This window comes from Papio anubis, chromosome 16, assembly GCF_008728515.1.
Source record: "Papio anubis isolate 15944 chromosome 16, Panubis1.0, whole genome shotgun sequence".
Lineage (NCBI taxonomy): Eukaryota > Metazoa > Chordata > Mammalia > Primates > Cercopithecidae > Papio > Papio anubis.
Window position 1 is genome coordinate 25,913,839 of NC_044991.1, and position 16,089 is coordinate 25,929,927.

The following is a 16,089-nucleotide window of genomic DNA, read 5'->3' on the forward strand; positions in this document are numbered from 1 at the left end:
CTAATGAAGTCACCTAAACCAACATGACTGGTATCCTTATAAAAGCATAAATTCAGACACAGAATCAGCCACGCACTAAGGGAAGATGACGTGAAGATACAGGGAGAAGATGGCCACGTAATTAAAGTGATACAACTCTCATCCAAGGAACACCAACGATTACCAGCAAACACAAAAGACTGGGAGAGACAAGGAAGGACCCTCACCGAGGACCCCTGGAGCAGGCATGACCCTGCTGACACCTTGATGTCAGACTTCCAGCCTCCAGAATTACACAATAAACTTCTGGGGGGGTTTTGGACATTTTTATGGTAAAATGTTGCATAACATAAAATTAACCATTTCAGCCATTTTTTTTTGGGGAGGCCCAGTCACCGGCTGTGTCACCCAGGCTGGAGTGCGGTGGCGCGTCTGCGGCTCACTGCAAGCCTCCGCCTCCCAGGTTCAGGCCATTTGCCCTGCCTCAGCCTCCGAGTAGCACAAGGACTGGCCCGCCCACCCGCGCCCGGCTTCAGTTTTTGTATTTTAGTAGGAGCCGGGGTTTCACCATGTGTAGGATGGTCTCGATCTCCTGACCTCGTGATCCGCCCGCCTCGGCCTCCCAAAGTGCTGGGATTACAGGCTTGAGCCACCGCGCCCGGCCATTTCAGCCATTTTTAAGAGTACAGTTCAGTAGCATTGTTATGGGACCATCACCACTATCCATCCCCAGCTTTTTCATCATCCTAAACAGAAACCCTGTACCCATTAAACAACAACTCCCCATTCCCCCATCCTCTGAGCCCCTGGTAACCTCTATTCTGCTTCCAGTCTCCATGAATTTGCCTACCCTAGGTAACTTATATAAGTGGAATCATATAATATTTGTCCTTTTGTGTCTGGTTTATTTCACTTTGCATAACATTTTCAAGCCTCATCATGTTGGAGTCAGAATTTCCTTTCTTTTTAAGGCTGAATAATATTCCATTGTATGGATAGACCACATAGTGTTTATCCATTCATCCGTTGATGGACATTTGGGTGGCTTCCATCTTTCGGCTATTGTGAATAATGCTGCTATGAACATGGGTGCGTAAATATCTCTTTAATTCCCCGCTTTCAATTCTTTTGGGCACATGCGCAGAACTGCAATGGCTGGCTCATATGGTAATTCTATGTTGGATTTTTTTTTTTTTTTGAGACAGCCACACTGTTTTCCATAGTGGCAACACCATTTTATATTCCCAATTTCTGTTGTTTTTAAGCCACTCAGTTTGTGACACTTTATTATAGCAGCCCTGGGATTTTTTATTTTTATTTTTATTTTTAGTTATTTATATTTTTTGAGACAGAGTTTCGCTCTTGTTGCTCAGGTTGGAGTGCAACGGCGTGATCTCAGCTTACCGCAACCTCTGCCTCCTAGGTTCAAGTGATTCTCCTGCCTCAGCCTCCCAACTAGCTGGAATTACAGGCATGTACCACCATGGCCTGCTAATTTTGTATGTTTAGTAGAGACGGGGTTTCTCCACACTGCTCAGGCTGGTCTCGAACTCCCGACCTCAGGTGATCCATCCGACTCGGCCTCCCAAAGTGCTGGGATTACACGCGTGAGCCACTGTGCCTGGCCAGCCCTGGGATTTTAAAACAAGTATCTACTATGTGTCAGGCACTGGGCTCTGGCGATACCATGGTAAACCAGGGGGACAACTTCTTTGCTTTTGTGGTGTTTATCTCCTCATTGGAAAGGCAGAAAATAAATGAGTAACAGAATGTTGGGTGGTGATGAGTGCTGCAAAAGGAACAGCTCAGTTAGGGGGCTAGGGCATGTGTGCGTAGTGTGTGTGCATGTGTGCATGCACGTAATGCGTGGAAGCGAGAAACAGGGGAAACAGGTATGCCAGCCCAGTCTCCAAGTCTCAGATTGGATCAAGACACAGCCTGGGCTGCAAGTAAGGTGTGTGCACTAAAGAAACATGAGTAAAGGCCAGGCGCCTGGCTCGCGCCTATAATTCCAGCACTTTGGGGAGGCGGTGAGGATCATGAGGTCAGGAGATGAGACCATCTGGCTAACACAGTGAAACCCGTCTCTGCTAAAATACAAAATTAGTACGGCGTGGTGGCGGGTGCCTGTAGTCCCAGCTGCACCGAGAAGAGAAGCGGGCAGGAGAAATAACCTGGTTTCAGGCGAGGAGCTACAGTGAACCGAATCATCCTGCACTAACACCTATCGCGGCTGAAGCGAGAGTCCATCTCAAAAAAAACAGTAAAATGGGCACCCATTAATGGCAGCAACAGGGCCAGTGGTAGGGATCTAAAGCCTCCTCTAGGTCAGTGGTTAGAAACAGGAGGCTGGGTGTAGTGGCTCATGCCTGTAATCCCAGCACTTTAGGAGGCCAAGGTGGATGGATTGCCTGAGCTCAGGAGTTCGAGACCACCCTGGGCAACAAGCCAAAACCCTGTCTCTACTAAAATACAAAAAAAAAAAAAAGAAAAATCAATGGACCTGGTTGCACACACCTGTACTCCCAGTTACTAGGGAGGGTGAGACAGGATAATCACTTGAACCTGGGAGGCAGAGGTTGCAGTGAGCCAAGATCTCACCACTGCACCCCAGCCTGGGTGACAGAGAGAGATTCCGTCTCAAAAAGAAAGAAAGAGAGAAAGAGAAACAGCCAGGGGCCTTGAGAATAAAATGCACTCTCCATAATTGTCCTCCCTGACCCTGCAACATCAGGCTCTGCCCACCTTGTCCACCTGGCACAGGCTCTATTTGTCACACGGCATATGCTTTAGCTTTGTTAACCTGTTTTCAGGTCTTCTTGAAATACACTATGCTGGTTCCTTGTATATGGACCCTTTCTACTTGGACCTGTCCCCTCACCCTATTCTTCCTCTTCTCCATCCCTGAGGGATGCGCCACCCCCCAGGAGCTTTTCTGAAATACCTGAATGGGTGGAATCCTCTTCCTGACCTCTCCCTAGAACAGAGCTTGTCACCAAATGGATGCCGGCAAATATTTGTTTTTTTTTTTTTTTTTTTTTTTTTTTTTTTTAGCGAGGCCGGTCTGGCTCATCGCCAGGCTGGATTGCAGTGGCCGATCTACAGGCTCACTGCAAGCTCACTCTCCTGGGTTCCGCAGCCATTCTCCTGCCTCAGCCTCGGAGTAGCTGGGACTACAGGCGCCGCCACCACGCCCGGCTAGTTTTTGTATCTTTTTTTTAGTAGAGGCGGGGTTTCATCGTGTTAGCCAGGATGGTCTCGATCTCCTGACCTCGTGATCCGCCCGTCGGCCTCCCAAAGATGCTGGGATTACAAGCTTGTGCATGACGCAAATATTTGTTGAATGAATAAATGGGAAGATGAATGAAGCCCAGGCTCTGCCAAACCACCCTTCTTTACTTGTTCTTCCCCAGGTCCACGGAGATGTTCCTCTGTGTCTGCCATGCCTCAGGGCCTGACTGAGCGCACCAGTGAACCCAGTGTGCCCCAAGCTGGGCAGCGGGGCTGACTGATGCATGCAAAGCGGGCATCTCCTTGCCTAGCCCAGCCCTGACAGCCTGAAGCGAATCTGAAAGCTAATGACATTATTGTGCAGAGACACAATGTCTGTGGGCATTTGCTGACCCGGGCTTTGGTGAGAGCTTAATCCAGCATTCTCACCCTGCTTTTCGCAGGAACACAGCAGTCACTCATCTTGGCACCGGCACTTCTGGGGAAGGTATAAATGCCACCTCCCGCTGGCTGAGCTTCACAGCACTCGCAGGGGCTGGTGTCACTGGTAAGATTGCCTCCTTTGCTTGTCTTCCCTTCTTTCTGTCATCCTCACCCCTGCCGGAAAGCATGGGAGCACCTGGATTCTGACAAGTGACTTTGGGCAGAGACTTCAATGCTGTTAACCTCAGTTTTCTTTTCTGGTAAACGGGAAGGGGGTCCAAAAGGCTTCTTTATTGTGAGGATTCAAGAGAAGGTAGGTGGGTCATCCAGCACAGTGCCTGGCACACAGTGGGTATTGCAGCAATGTTCTTTATTATTAATATAAAACAGACTATCAGCATCCTTGTTTTGTCAGTCGCTGAGGAGGAGAATGTAACTCAGGGTTTTGCAAGAATCAAACCAGTGACAGTTCAGCCTTGTTTCTAGGTGGGTGAGTCAGTTTTCCTCTACATCTGCAATTCTGGGCCACCCACTCTGTGCCCAGTCTCTGAGAGTGCTAGGGGTAGGATGCAGCCTCAGGTATGTGACAGCTCCCAGCAACAGGTTATTTCAATGCCACTAAAGCATGGTAGAAATGACTCTAATAATGCCACAATACTGCCATTCGCTGCATGCTGAGTGTGTTCTGGGACCACGGCCAAGTGCTTCCGGTTTTATACATTACATAATTGAATCCTCACAACCTGTTCACAGGTATTATTAGACATCATTACTGCCCCCATTTTATAGAACAGGAAGTTGAGGCATAGGGAGAGGATGTGACCTGCCCAGAGTCTCAATTCTGGTAGGCAGCAGAGACTGCTCCTGAACTGGACCAACTGAGCTTCCTCAGTCTGTGAACACTCAGGACCCGGAAGCAATAGGGCGGGACCTCAGGCACTCTGACAAGCCGAGTGGGCTGGTTTCTTGCCGGAGAGCAGTAGGTTTGGCTCCCAAGGTGCTTAACTTAATTTCTTCCTCCTGGGAAACATCCAGTCTTGGCCTTTCGTGTGGAGGCGGCTTCTGGAAGCTGGGCGTTATCTCTGAAGAGGAAGGCCAGGCTTCCTCTCTTACCCCTGAGGAGACACAGGCTGCTTTGACCACCCCTCCTGCAGGAAGCGGGAAGAGGCTGACAATTTTCCAGACTTTTCTGATGTTCTCAATAGCTAAGGCAGGTCTATCCTGCTGCCTGCCACAGTGCCTGGGTTTCTACCATTGCACCCATTTCTTCCCTTTCTTGTAACATGGGTTCTGTATCAGATGATTTCACTAATGGGGGCGTAAAACCAGTGGCAGAGAAGAGAAGTCTAGGTACCGGGATGGGGAGAGGAGTCCCAGAGAGAGGGTGGGAGAAAGAGCAGGGGGACAGGGAACTTTGTGGGTTCCTAAACTGGGTACCACCACACCACAAAATACAGCCAATGCATAGGCTTTGTTTGTTCCACACAATTTTATTTAGGAAATTTCTGCATAAAGGCAGAAGTTCTGGGATTGACTGTTCTATATTCTGCATGGTATCCATTGTCTGGGGTTGAGTGTTGGGGACCCACTTGGGACCTCATTTAAGCTCAGTTTATCACTGCCCCACTCTTTTTTTGAGTAGAATTCATTTTTCCCTCCTCCTGGCGCTGGCCTGGATAGATATAAATGAAGCTAAGGACAGAAGTTCAAGTAGCTGCTTATGGACCGCACAGCTCTGGGACAGCCTGAAACCAGGGGGAAAAGAAGAATATTTGGGGCCAGAGAGGAGTGGTCCCAAGTCCCCACAGAGTGAAAAAGTCAGTGGCCCCTCCAGGTCCTCACTGCTGCTTCCCATGTCTTCCAGGTCATTCCTGCACGGGACAGTCCACCATGGCCTCAGACCACCAGACCCAGGCGGGCAAGCCACAGTCCCTCAACCCCAAGGTAGGTACCTCTCGGAGGAGGGGGCATGCAATGCTCCTCTCCCAGACTTAGTTGCCCTTCTGTAAAATGGGCTTGGCATCTTTCTTCACAGGTACCCCCTCTCCAGCCCTGCCCCTCTCTGGGACTCAGTCTCCCCTACCCACACACTTGGGGCTGATTCTGAGAGTCCCTCCCCAGCCCATAGCTGGCATGCTGGGATTCCCAGTACCAGCCTCCAGCTTTGGAGACTTCAGTTTCTCTCCCTTACTTGTTTTCCCACACCCTACTGTCCACAGGGCTCCCTGAAACTGGAGTAGACCCTCATTCTCAGTCAGAGGTGGGATTAGTAGATGGAAGGTGGGTGTGAGTCCTGGCTCTGCACCTGCTGTGTGACCCGGGCCAATTATTTGATACCTCTGAGCCTCCGTTCCATTTCTGTAAAAGGAGGAGTCAGATTTATTGCATAGGGAAGTCGTGAGAGCCAAAGAAACCAGGCTCAACCTAACACCCGGCCCGGGGTGCGCATCCACCTAACACCACCAAATAATCCCTTCTTTGATTTCTCATCCACCTGCCCGACCAAGGGCAGCAGGATCTTATCACAATGTCAGAGGCTTGTCACACCGAGTCTGCCCTCAAACCTCTATCGAGGAGCACCCACCTAGCTGCCCTCCTGTGCCTCTCTGCTTTGGTAACCCCAGGCACAGGTTCCTTCAGGAATGGCCCGTTGGTCTGACTCGGTGCCTCCTGGGTCAGGGAAGCCTGACCAGATGCAGCCCTTCACTTGCTCACCCCGATCTGTCCCTTATGGGGCTTACTTTCCAGAAGAAGGACAGACAATAAATAAATGAATATATGATTTCCAGTAGTGAGAAGTGCTACAAATAAAAGTAAACTAGGGGAAGGGGCTCCTGAGAGTCGCAGTGGTTGTGTTAGCTCAGGTGTTCCAGGAGGGCCTCTCTGAGGAGGTGACTTTGAGCACACACCTGAATCGAGTGAGGAAGCGGCTATGTAAAAATTGGGGGTGCCTTTGCGAGGCCGAGACGGGAGGATTGCTTGAGCCAAAAAGTTTGAGGCCAGCCTGGGCAACATAGTGAGATCCCATCTCCACAGAAAAATTAAAAATGGGGGTGAGGGTTGATGAGATCATCCAGACAAAAGGAACATCAGGCACAAAGACTCCAAGGTGGGAATGAGCTGGGTGAGTTTGGAAAAAAGCAAGCAGCACTGTCCACTAGACCTATGATGTGAACCATATAGGTAATGCAAAATTTTCTAGTAGCCACATCATTAAAAGTAAAAAGAAACAGGTGAAATTAATTTTCATATTATATTTTATGAAACCCAATATATACAAAAGATGAGCATGTTAATGTATAATCAATATAAGAATTATTAGGCAGATATTTTACATTATTTTTTCCATTCTGAATTTTCAACATATGATGTGTATTTTACACTTAGAGCACAGTATAAGTAATAGTATGGACTAATTATGCGTGCTCAGTAGCCATATGTTACTAATGGCTGCTGTGTGGGACAGTGCAGTTTTAAAGGATTAGACAATTTGTAAAATGTTGCCCTCCACTCTATCGATTAATAATAACAATGCTAGTGAGCTCCTGGGTCCTCTGAGCTTCTGGGCTTTCAGATGCATGGAGAAACTACCCTTCCTCACCTGCCTAACCCTATTCAGGTGGGCACCCCAGGCCTGCTCCCTCAGAAACTGCATTTGATCAAGATCCCAGTGTTACGTGCACAGGTTAGAGTCCGCAAAGTGCTGCTTCAATTTCAGCTGCATCAGACAAGCCTGGGCTTCAGTTTCAGCTCTTCCACTTATTCACGTGGGCTCTGTAGCATGTCTTTTAATTAACGTAATTATGTCTCCCACAAGCAGCACAAATACTATGTGGTAACCGCCCACAAGCCCTTGTCTCCCAGGCCGGGGTAATAATAAACTAGCCCCGAACTTCCATATTCTTAATTCCCCATTTTACAGATGAGAGAACTGAGGCCCAGAGTATTGAATTGCTTTTTAGGTTTGCACAACTGGATGTAACAGAGGACACAATGGAGCCCTTGTCTCCTGACCCTATCTCTGGCCGAGTCAATGACCGTAAAGGGCTGGGTCACTGATTGTAAAGGCTGGATTGAGCCCATGGAATTCACCTCTAAGCCCTGTGGGGCACCCCTTTTCCTTTCTTTGTGTGGCTAATCCCAGGCCTGGGAGTCAGGGCTATGTTTATCCAGCCTGTGCTGACCATGTCGATTCTGTAGCTTCCCCGACTGGGAGTGTGCTGACCTGAGCCCATCTTTTCATCCAGGGGCAGTTTGCTGGGGAAATGTGGCTGAAAAAGCTCTGCCTCCAAAATTCTCACTGGAACCATGAAAGGTGGCAGCTAGCCTCATAGTTAATTTGGATGTGGGAGATGTTGGGTGGGTCTCTTCACTTTGCAGAGCTTCAGTTTCCCTGATGGGGATCTCGTGAGCCCCCTCCCTTGGGCTGATAATACCAGGTGAGACAAGGGGAGTGAAGTCCTCTTAAGAAGTATTTCAAGGGGGAGCTCATAGGGACACCTGGAAATTCTGTGGAGGCTTGGAGAAAGGGCCCAGGTGTGTGTAGTTTTATGGGTGAAATGGAGGTAAGGGGTGTATATGAAGGTACCGGTGCAGCTCTAATGGGAGGAGGAGAAGCTCAAACGCATGGTCTAGCACGTCAGTACTCCTAATTTGGTCCATAAGCCAGTGGCACCAGCATCACCTGGGAGATGATTGGAAATGCAGAATCCAGGGCTGCACCCCAGACCTGTTCCCTCAGAAACTGCACTTATCCAGATCCCAGGTGCTACATGCACCTGTTAGGGTTCGCAAAGTGTTGCTTCCATTTCAGCTGCATCAGACAAGCCTGGGCTCCAATTTCAGCTCTGCCACTTATTGGAATCTGTACCATATCTCTTAATTAACATAATTATGTCTCCCACAAGCACAGCAAATATGGTGTGCAAATTATGCTCCCCTGAATCCTTCTAACAAACAATATCACAAGGCAGTTTCTGTCTTTGTTTCTTTTTCTTTTTAAAAAAATTAGAAGTGGGGCTGAGGCGAGAATGGCGTGAACCTGGAGGCGGATGGCAGTGAGCTGAGATCCGCCACGGGCACCCAGCCTGGGCGAGCAGATGACCTGCCTCCAAAAATTAGAAGTGGGGTCTTGCCATCTGCCATATTGGTCTGGAATTCTGGGCCCAAGCAATCTCCACCAGCCTCCTAAAATGTTGGGATTACAGGTGGAGCTACTGGCACCCCCGGCCTGGGTTCTGTCTTTATTTCCCATTTTACAGATGGGGAGACTGATGCTTAGAGAGGACAAATGCAGGCTCAAGGTCCCACAGCTGCTTATAGCCAGAGCCAGGGCTGTTTGATTTTTATGTTTGATTTGTCACTCTGGAGGTGAACCCTTCAGCATCCTTTGGGTTCTCTGAGCTCCCTCCCCACGTCTGCCAGCCAACTGTCACTCCTCTTCATCATGATGAGGGTCTGAGTCTTGCTTCCCGTTGCAGATCATCATCTTTGAGCAGGAAAACTTTCAAGGCCACTCGCATGAGCTCAATGGGCCCTGCCCCAACCTGAAGGAGACTGGCGTGGAGAAGGCAGGCTCTGTCCTAGTGCAGGCTGGACCGTAAGTACCTGGTGGCCTCTCCTGGTCAGGGACTTTGGGTGAGGTGATCAGGTTGTGGACTGGGGGAATCTACCCTTGCTGTTCTCCTGTCTACAATCTGGGGACCAAGTTTTGGGGTCTGGCAGCGTATGGAGATAATTCATGCTTTGCAGTCAGGTAGAGCTGGGTTCAAATCCAGGCTCCACCACTTCTAGGCTGTGTGGTGTTGGACCAGGACTTTCCCCCTCTGAGCCTCAGTTTCCTCCTCTGTAGGATAAGGATGACCATGTGCTCTGGGGATGAAGGGAAAGGGTCATGTAGAAAGCCTGATACAGAGGTCAAGGCAGGAAGATGGACATAGTGACTCATGAAGCTTTTAGAACTGCCAATCTCTGGCTCCAGGAGTGTCCTCAATCCTGGGAGGTTTAAGGCTGGATGTCCCAGCTCTGCATCCACTCCTCCCTTCCCAAATCCTGATAATACTGGGTCTTTACAGATTTTTTGGCACACTTGGGGGCCAGGTCTGTATCCAAGAGAGAAGGGGAGCTGAATGGTTGACTCACCTTATGTCATGTAGCTGAGCATAGTCCTATGTGAGCCTGCAGAGTGTCTGGGACACAAACCACAGCTTCTCTCATCACTCCTTCTCTGTCAAAGCCTCAGGATGTAGAAATGTCCATTGGTGGTCAGTAAGTCAGATACGGCTGGAGATCCTAAGGTGAGCCATACCACACCTCAAGGTTCTCAGGGAATTCTGCAGAGTTCCACGGCCCTACATGGGTCAGAACCTGAAGATGTGCAGAACACAGCTAAAGCAGTGGCTATGCCAAGCCTTGGTCATCTGACATGCTCAGGGAATCTGTTGTATCCAAGAGAATCCCTTTCTGGATAACTGAGATTTGACTGTTTAAGCATCACATCTGATTTTCAGCTGCCTTTTCAAATATTTTGATGAAAAAAAATTTCCCAAAGAGATTTTACACTCTTCTGCTTTCTTTTTTAAAAAATATAACATTTAATATTTTTATTAACTATCATTTATTGTTTAAAACTAAGAAGAGATGGTTTAAGGCAAAAAACCGTATGACTTCTGTTCACTACTCAGAAGTAACCATTATTAAGATTTTGGTATGAATTTAGATTTCCTTCTCTCTTTCTCTCTCTGTTTCTCTCTCTCTCTCTCTGTCTCTCTCTCTCGCTCTCTCTCTCTCTCTCTGTGTGTGTGTGTATAATCAAATCAAACTTGGATCATACTAAACATGATGTTTTATTACTCACTTTGGAAACTTTACAAGGTAGCATGAACTCTCTCCATGTCATTAAATAGCATTTTATGTTGGTGCTTTTCAAAGTCGTTTGAGGAAAATTCACATCAGATTCACAGAAGGGAGATGCTTTAAAATGGAGGTTCTCGGGCCCCACTTCAGTCCCACTAAATCAAACTTAGCTCTGGAGCCTGGAATCTGCATTTAACAAGCTTACCTGGTGATAGTTACACCAATTACATTTGATAACCCACATCTTATGTCCTTACTTACCATGGCTTTGTAACAGTCCATGATTGAATATGCCATATCCAGGCCCTGATTGTAGGATGTTTAAGTTTTTCAGTTACTGGATATTATAAACAATGCCACAATGAACATCCTTATTCAGATATCTGTGATCCCTTGACAACTGTTTTTGTTTGTTTGTTTGTTTTGTTTTGTTGAGATGGAGTTGTAGCTCTTGTCACCCAGGCTGGAATTCAATGGCACGATTTCAAGTCACTGCAACCTCTACCTCCCTGGTTCAAGCAATTCTCCTGCCTCAGACAACCGAGTAACTGGGATTACAAGCATGCACCACCGTGCCTAGCTAATTTTTTGTATTTTTAGTAGAGACAGAGTTTCACCATGTTGGCCAGGCTGGTCTCGAGTTCCTGACCTCAGGTGATCTGCCCGCCTCGGCCTCCCAAAGTGCTGGGATTACAGGCATGAGCCATGGCGCCTGGCCCCTTGACAACTGTTTTCTAAGGACCCATTGCCTAAAGTAGAATTGCTGGATCAAGACTACTCTTCCAAAAGAGGATAATAAACATGATCTCCTCTTCCATTAATAACTTAGATTATTCCTCTGAACAGCCATTATTGCACATGCTGAAATGTTTGCCTCTGCACTGGTTGGCCCCAGAATGCTAATCATTTTGAGATTTGTGGGTTTTTTCCTCCTATTTTTTGCCTTCCTCTATTACCCATGCCCGACCTGAAGGCCATCCCTCCCTCCTTAATGTACTATTTTTCTTCTAATGTGGATCTACAAAAACAGAGTTTGGGCAGAGTCTAACAACAGGGACAAGAGAAGAAACAGATCCAAAGAGAGGGGTTTGGGCACAACCGAGGGGTTCTGGGGTCAGTTCTCAGTGGTGAAGGCTGACTGTGCATGTCTCTCCCTAGCTCCACTTGCAGCCGTGCCATAGCTTGAAATCTGCCACAGTGGGAGCATTTACACCATGGAAATTGGCAAACGCTGCAAATCAAGAGTGTTAATTTTTGTTTTGTTTTTTGAGAGTTGGCTGTTAACTTACCAGCATACTATTGGCTTTAGTGCATGGCATCTATATATTGGTATTTGTTGAGGGCCGTTATTTAGACTGCCTTCTTATTTCTTAACTGTGTTCCAGGTGGTTAAAGGCAGCATAGCACTGAGTTCTGGATAACTGAGGGGACTGTGCGCTTGGATTTGCCGTGCTAAGGTTCGGGTGGGGCTACTACATCTTGCCGGGTTGGGCAAGAGTGAACCCCAGGGGTCAACGTGAGTAGCCAGGATCCTGCCATAGGAAGCTTGGAGTGGAACTGACCTGCCCCCTTTCTCTCTGTCTCCATGGCAGCTGGGTGGGCTATGAACAGGCCAACTGCAAGGGCGAGCAGTTTGTGTTTGAGAAGGGCGAGTACCCCCGCTGGGACTCGTGGACCAGCAGCCGGAGGACGGACTCCCTCAGCTCCCTGAGGCCCATCAAAGTGGTGAGCCCCCTGCCATCATTCTGTTTCCTCTTTCTGCCCATCATCCTACCTTCTGTCTCTGCCACCTTGGAGCCGGAGGTCCTGAGACCAGGAAGGAGCCTGCCCCTCTAGCATTGTGCCCCTTCTGATTGGTGAGGAACCTCCTCACTGGGTGACCTTGCAAAAGTCATTTTACTTCCCTGAGCCTCAGTTTCTTCATCTGTAAAATGGGCATATTGGTATCTACTGTCCTGAGATTCCAATGTGCTTATTAGCTTGAGGGTTGTCACGCTGCGCAACTCCAGGGGTCTCCAATCACAAGACTATGAAATGCCCCAGAGGGCACTATTCACATTCTATTTTACGTGGTTGGTGCCCCCCACCCCGCAGGGTTGGGCAACTCCCATCACAGAGTCGTTGCTCAATAATCAATAGCCATCAGAAATACAAGAAATTCTGAGTTCAGGACTGGAGGAGAAGGTGGTTTAGCTCTTCTTCAAGACTCATGCCAGTGTGAGTTTTCAGTGCTTCTGAGATCCTGATTCTTACTAGTGTGTGAGTGTGTAAACTGTCGGGGAGGGGACAGGGCCATCACTGCTCAGTTACACTCCCAAACCCTCCAAGCCCAGTCTAGCTCTTCCCAGGACCTACTGGAAGGTTGGAGAACACTGGACTTCACACCCCACAGACCCAGGTTCCCATGTTGGCTGTGCTGCTCCCAGCTCTGTGACCTTGAGCACGTCATTTGACTTCTCTGTGCCTCATTTTTCTCATCTGCCAAATGGCATAAAAGGATTTTATGTCTAAGGGATAAGGGTTTTCTTATCTGAAAATCTTATCTTAAACTGAAAATGTTTAAAGGATTAGATAATTAAGGAAAATGTTACAGGAACAGGAGGATGGGAAGAGATGTAGAAATGAAGAAAAATCAAAATATCTCAGGTGCCTATTAGAGGCACAATTAGCCTGTGCATGTGTGTTTGTGTCTGCCTGTGTGTGCGTATGTGTGCATGTGTGTGCACGTGTGTGTGCACGTGTGTGTGCCTGTGTGTGCGCACATGTGTGGGTGTGCATGTGTGTGTGTATGTATGTGCCTGTGTGTGTATGCCTGTGAGTGTGCCACTGTGTGTGTGCCTGTGTGTGCATGTGTGGGTGCGCACTTGTGAGTGGGTGGTAGATCATAGCTGCCATTTATAAAAGAGAAACTTGAGGCATAGGAGGAAAAAATGACATTTCAGAATCAAATATTCCCCAAAGTGTTGCAGAGTGTCTGTTACATGAAAATGGCCCAGTAGAAACTTAACAAATGGCTGCGATCCAACAGCAGTTGTCATAGACACGTGGTAGGTGCACTGGGCAGAGAGTGATGTGTAGGACATGCGGATCCCAACTCTGGGGCATGAGCATGGGGTGGTAAGGCCAACCCTGGGCCCCATCACCCATACTCACTTCCCCACATCCTCTGCCAATAGGACAGCCAAGAGCACAAGATCATCCTCTATGAAAACCCCAACTTCACCGGGAAGAAGATGGAAATCATAGATGACGACGTACCCAGCTTCCACGCCCACGGCTACCAGGAGAAGGTGTCATCTGTGCGGGTGCAGAGTGGCACGTAAGTGCATTGCCAGCCCTGGCTCACCCTGCCCCAGGAACTGAGACTCTGGGGTCCTAAGTCCCGCTCTGCCCCGTATACACTGGTGATCTTGCACACATCAGTGTACTCTGCTGACCTCTGGCTTCCCACTGGAAAGTAAATGGGAATTCTCTGCCCACAGGTGGCTTACAGCCCCTGAATTTCTCCCTAGAGCTGCCTTTGGGGAAACGGCCTTTGGAGTGGAGAAACCTTGGCCTTTACCTCAGCCCCAGTGAGCAAGACATGTATGTCAGAGGGGCAAGTTGAGGCAGAGGGAGGATTAGGTTGAGGCAGGAGGGAAGGAATGAGTTGAGTAGTCTGAAAGCTGTGAGAAGCAGGAGGACCAGCCCGTGCTGCCTTTGACCGCATGTGTCCCTAAGTTTGGGAACAGGAGGTGTCATTTTCCACGGAATTGAAGTTCCTGGGCACATCGACCCTGGCCATCAGCAATGAGGGATTTCTCATGGTAAAAAATTTGGATTCCATGGGGGGTCCACAGATGAGCTTTGGGCAGCGGTGTGTTGGAAATAGCTTATATCAGCTTTTTTTTTTTTTTTAAATTGAGATGGGGTCTCGCACTGTTGCCCGGGCTGGAATGCAGTGGAACAATCTCGGCTCACTGCAGCCTCCGCCTCCCAGGTTCAAGCAATTCTCCTGCCTCAACCTCCCAAATAGCTGGGATTACAGGTGCCCACTACCAAGCTCAGCTAATTTTTTGCATTTTTAGTAGAGACGGGGTTTCACTGTGTTGGCCAGGTTAGTCTCAAACTCCTGACCTCATGATCTGCCCTCCTTGGCCTCCCAAAGTGCTGGGATTACAGGCGTGAGCCACCGCGCCCAGCCTGGAACCGACTCTTACATTTTCAGAATTTGTGTGAACTGGTTGACTAATCACTGGTAGCTTGAAACCAGTCACAGTGGGTGCATTTACAGCATAGAAATCAGCAAGTGCTACAAATTAAGGCTCTTTCCCCCCAACAGAACCAGTTTAGCCAAATATACTGGCTTCTTGGGGTTTGTCAAACTCCTAAAGTGGTGTGCAAAGTTCTGTGCTCCTGTTTCCCTTCATTCCCTCATTCCCTTCATTCATTCATTCATTCAATTTGTCAGTGCTGTCATATGCCAGGCATTGTGTTAGGTGCCCAGGGTGAAGGAGATTAAAGAGATCTGGCTTCTGCCCTGTGTAGCCAACAGTCTAGAAGGGGCAACTGTTAATAATTTAAGAATCCACGTAAGTCTAAGCTACTTCCTTGAAGAAAAGATTCTTAAGCTGAGATCTCAAGAAACAGTAGGAATTGTGGGGGGTAAAGAGGCCAAGGAAGAGCGTCCCAGACAATGAGAGCAGCATGTGCAAAGGCCCTGTGGTGCATGTGGGGGGAGCCTGGTAGGTCTGAGAAACTCTACAAAGGCCACTGGCTGGAATGCAGAGATGTGGGAGCATAAGAATGCGAAGTAGAGCTGGAGATGTCCATAGAGACTGGCCAGGCAGGTCCTTGCAGGCCAGGCCTGTGTGCCATTTTCTGGAGAGAAGACCAGCACTTTCATTAAGTAGCCCCTGGAACCTCCCCCAACTCTTCTTTGGTCTTTCAGCTGAGCTTGGAGGTGGGATAGGAGTGGATAGAGATGGTTCAAAGGTCTGACTTATCCTAAACTTCAGTGAGCTTAAGATACCACCCCCTTGCTCTGACCCCAGTACCAGGCCTTCAGTCAAAATTTGCTTCAGGAGGCAGTGAGCTCCCTGTGAAGAGAAGGAAGAAAGCAGAGGCTCAGTGCTGGAAGGGTGGGGTGGAAAGGGTGTCCTGCTTACTTCTGGGAAGTGGCAATGGTTGGGAGGCTTCACCCTTCCTAGTGGCTTATGGATGCTCTCTCCCCTCGCTTCTCTCTTGTTTCTCTTCCTGTTCCCCCGCTTCACCCTCCCCTCACCTCTGGTCCTGCAGGTGGGTTGGCTACCAGTACCCTGGCTACCGCGGACTGCAGTACCTGCTGGAGAAGGGAGACTACAAGGACAGCAGCGATTTTGGGGCCCCTCACCCCCAGGTGCAGTCTGTGCGCCGCATCCGCGACATGCAGTGGCACCAACGTGGCGCCTTCCACCCCTCCAACTAGTACCCTCCACACCATGCCTCCTTCCCAGGACCCAGACCTGCTGCCCAGGAACCCTCCAGACCAACCAGAGAGTGAATAAAGTGTGACTTGCAACTTGTCTGCTGTGGGTCTTTGATCCCCCCAGCAGCTGGGGTGTGTGTGTGTGTGTGTGTGTG

The 16,089-nt window shown here is 48.8% G+C and overlaps 1 protein-coding gene across 1 annotated transcript; it reads left to right on the plus strand.

Annotated features, from left to right (window-relative positions):
- Window positions 1-3,548: 3,548 nt before the first annotated feature.
- Window positions 3,549-16,031, plus strand: LOC100999123 (beta-crystallin B2). The gene is made up of 6 exons (XM_003905336.4): window positions 3,549-3,757; window positions 5,498-5,577; window positions 9,114-9,232; window positions 12,081-12,213; window positions 13,665-13,807; window positions 15,766-16,031. Exons 2-6 carry the CDS (start codon window positions 5,524-5,526, stop codon window positions 15,932-15,934), a joined length of 618 nt encoding a protein of 205 aa, XP_003905385.1. The 5' UTR covers window positions 3,549-3,757; window positions 5,498-5,523; the 3' UTR covers window positions 15,935-16,031.
- Window positions 16,032-16,089: the final 58 nt, after the last annotated feature.

What these genes read in the sequence shown, in the direction of transcription:
- LOC100999123 (XM_003905336.4), top strand. Translation starts at nt 5,524, where the DNA reads ATGGCCTCAGACCACCAGACCCAGGCGGGCAAGCCACAGTCCCTCAAC. An exon ending in CCCTGAGGCCCATCAAAGTG is followed by an intron (nt 12,214 to 13,664) that starts GTGAGCCCCCTG and finishes CTCTGCCAATAG; the next exon opens with GACAGCCAAGAGCACAAGAT. An exon ending in GTGCGGGTGCAGAGTGGCAC is followed by an intron (nt 13,808 to 15,765) that starts GTAAGTGCATTG and finishes CTGGTCCTGCAG; the next exon opens with GTGGGTTGGCTACCAGTACC.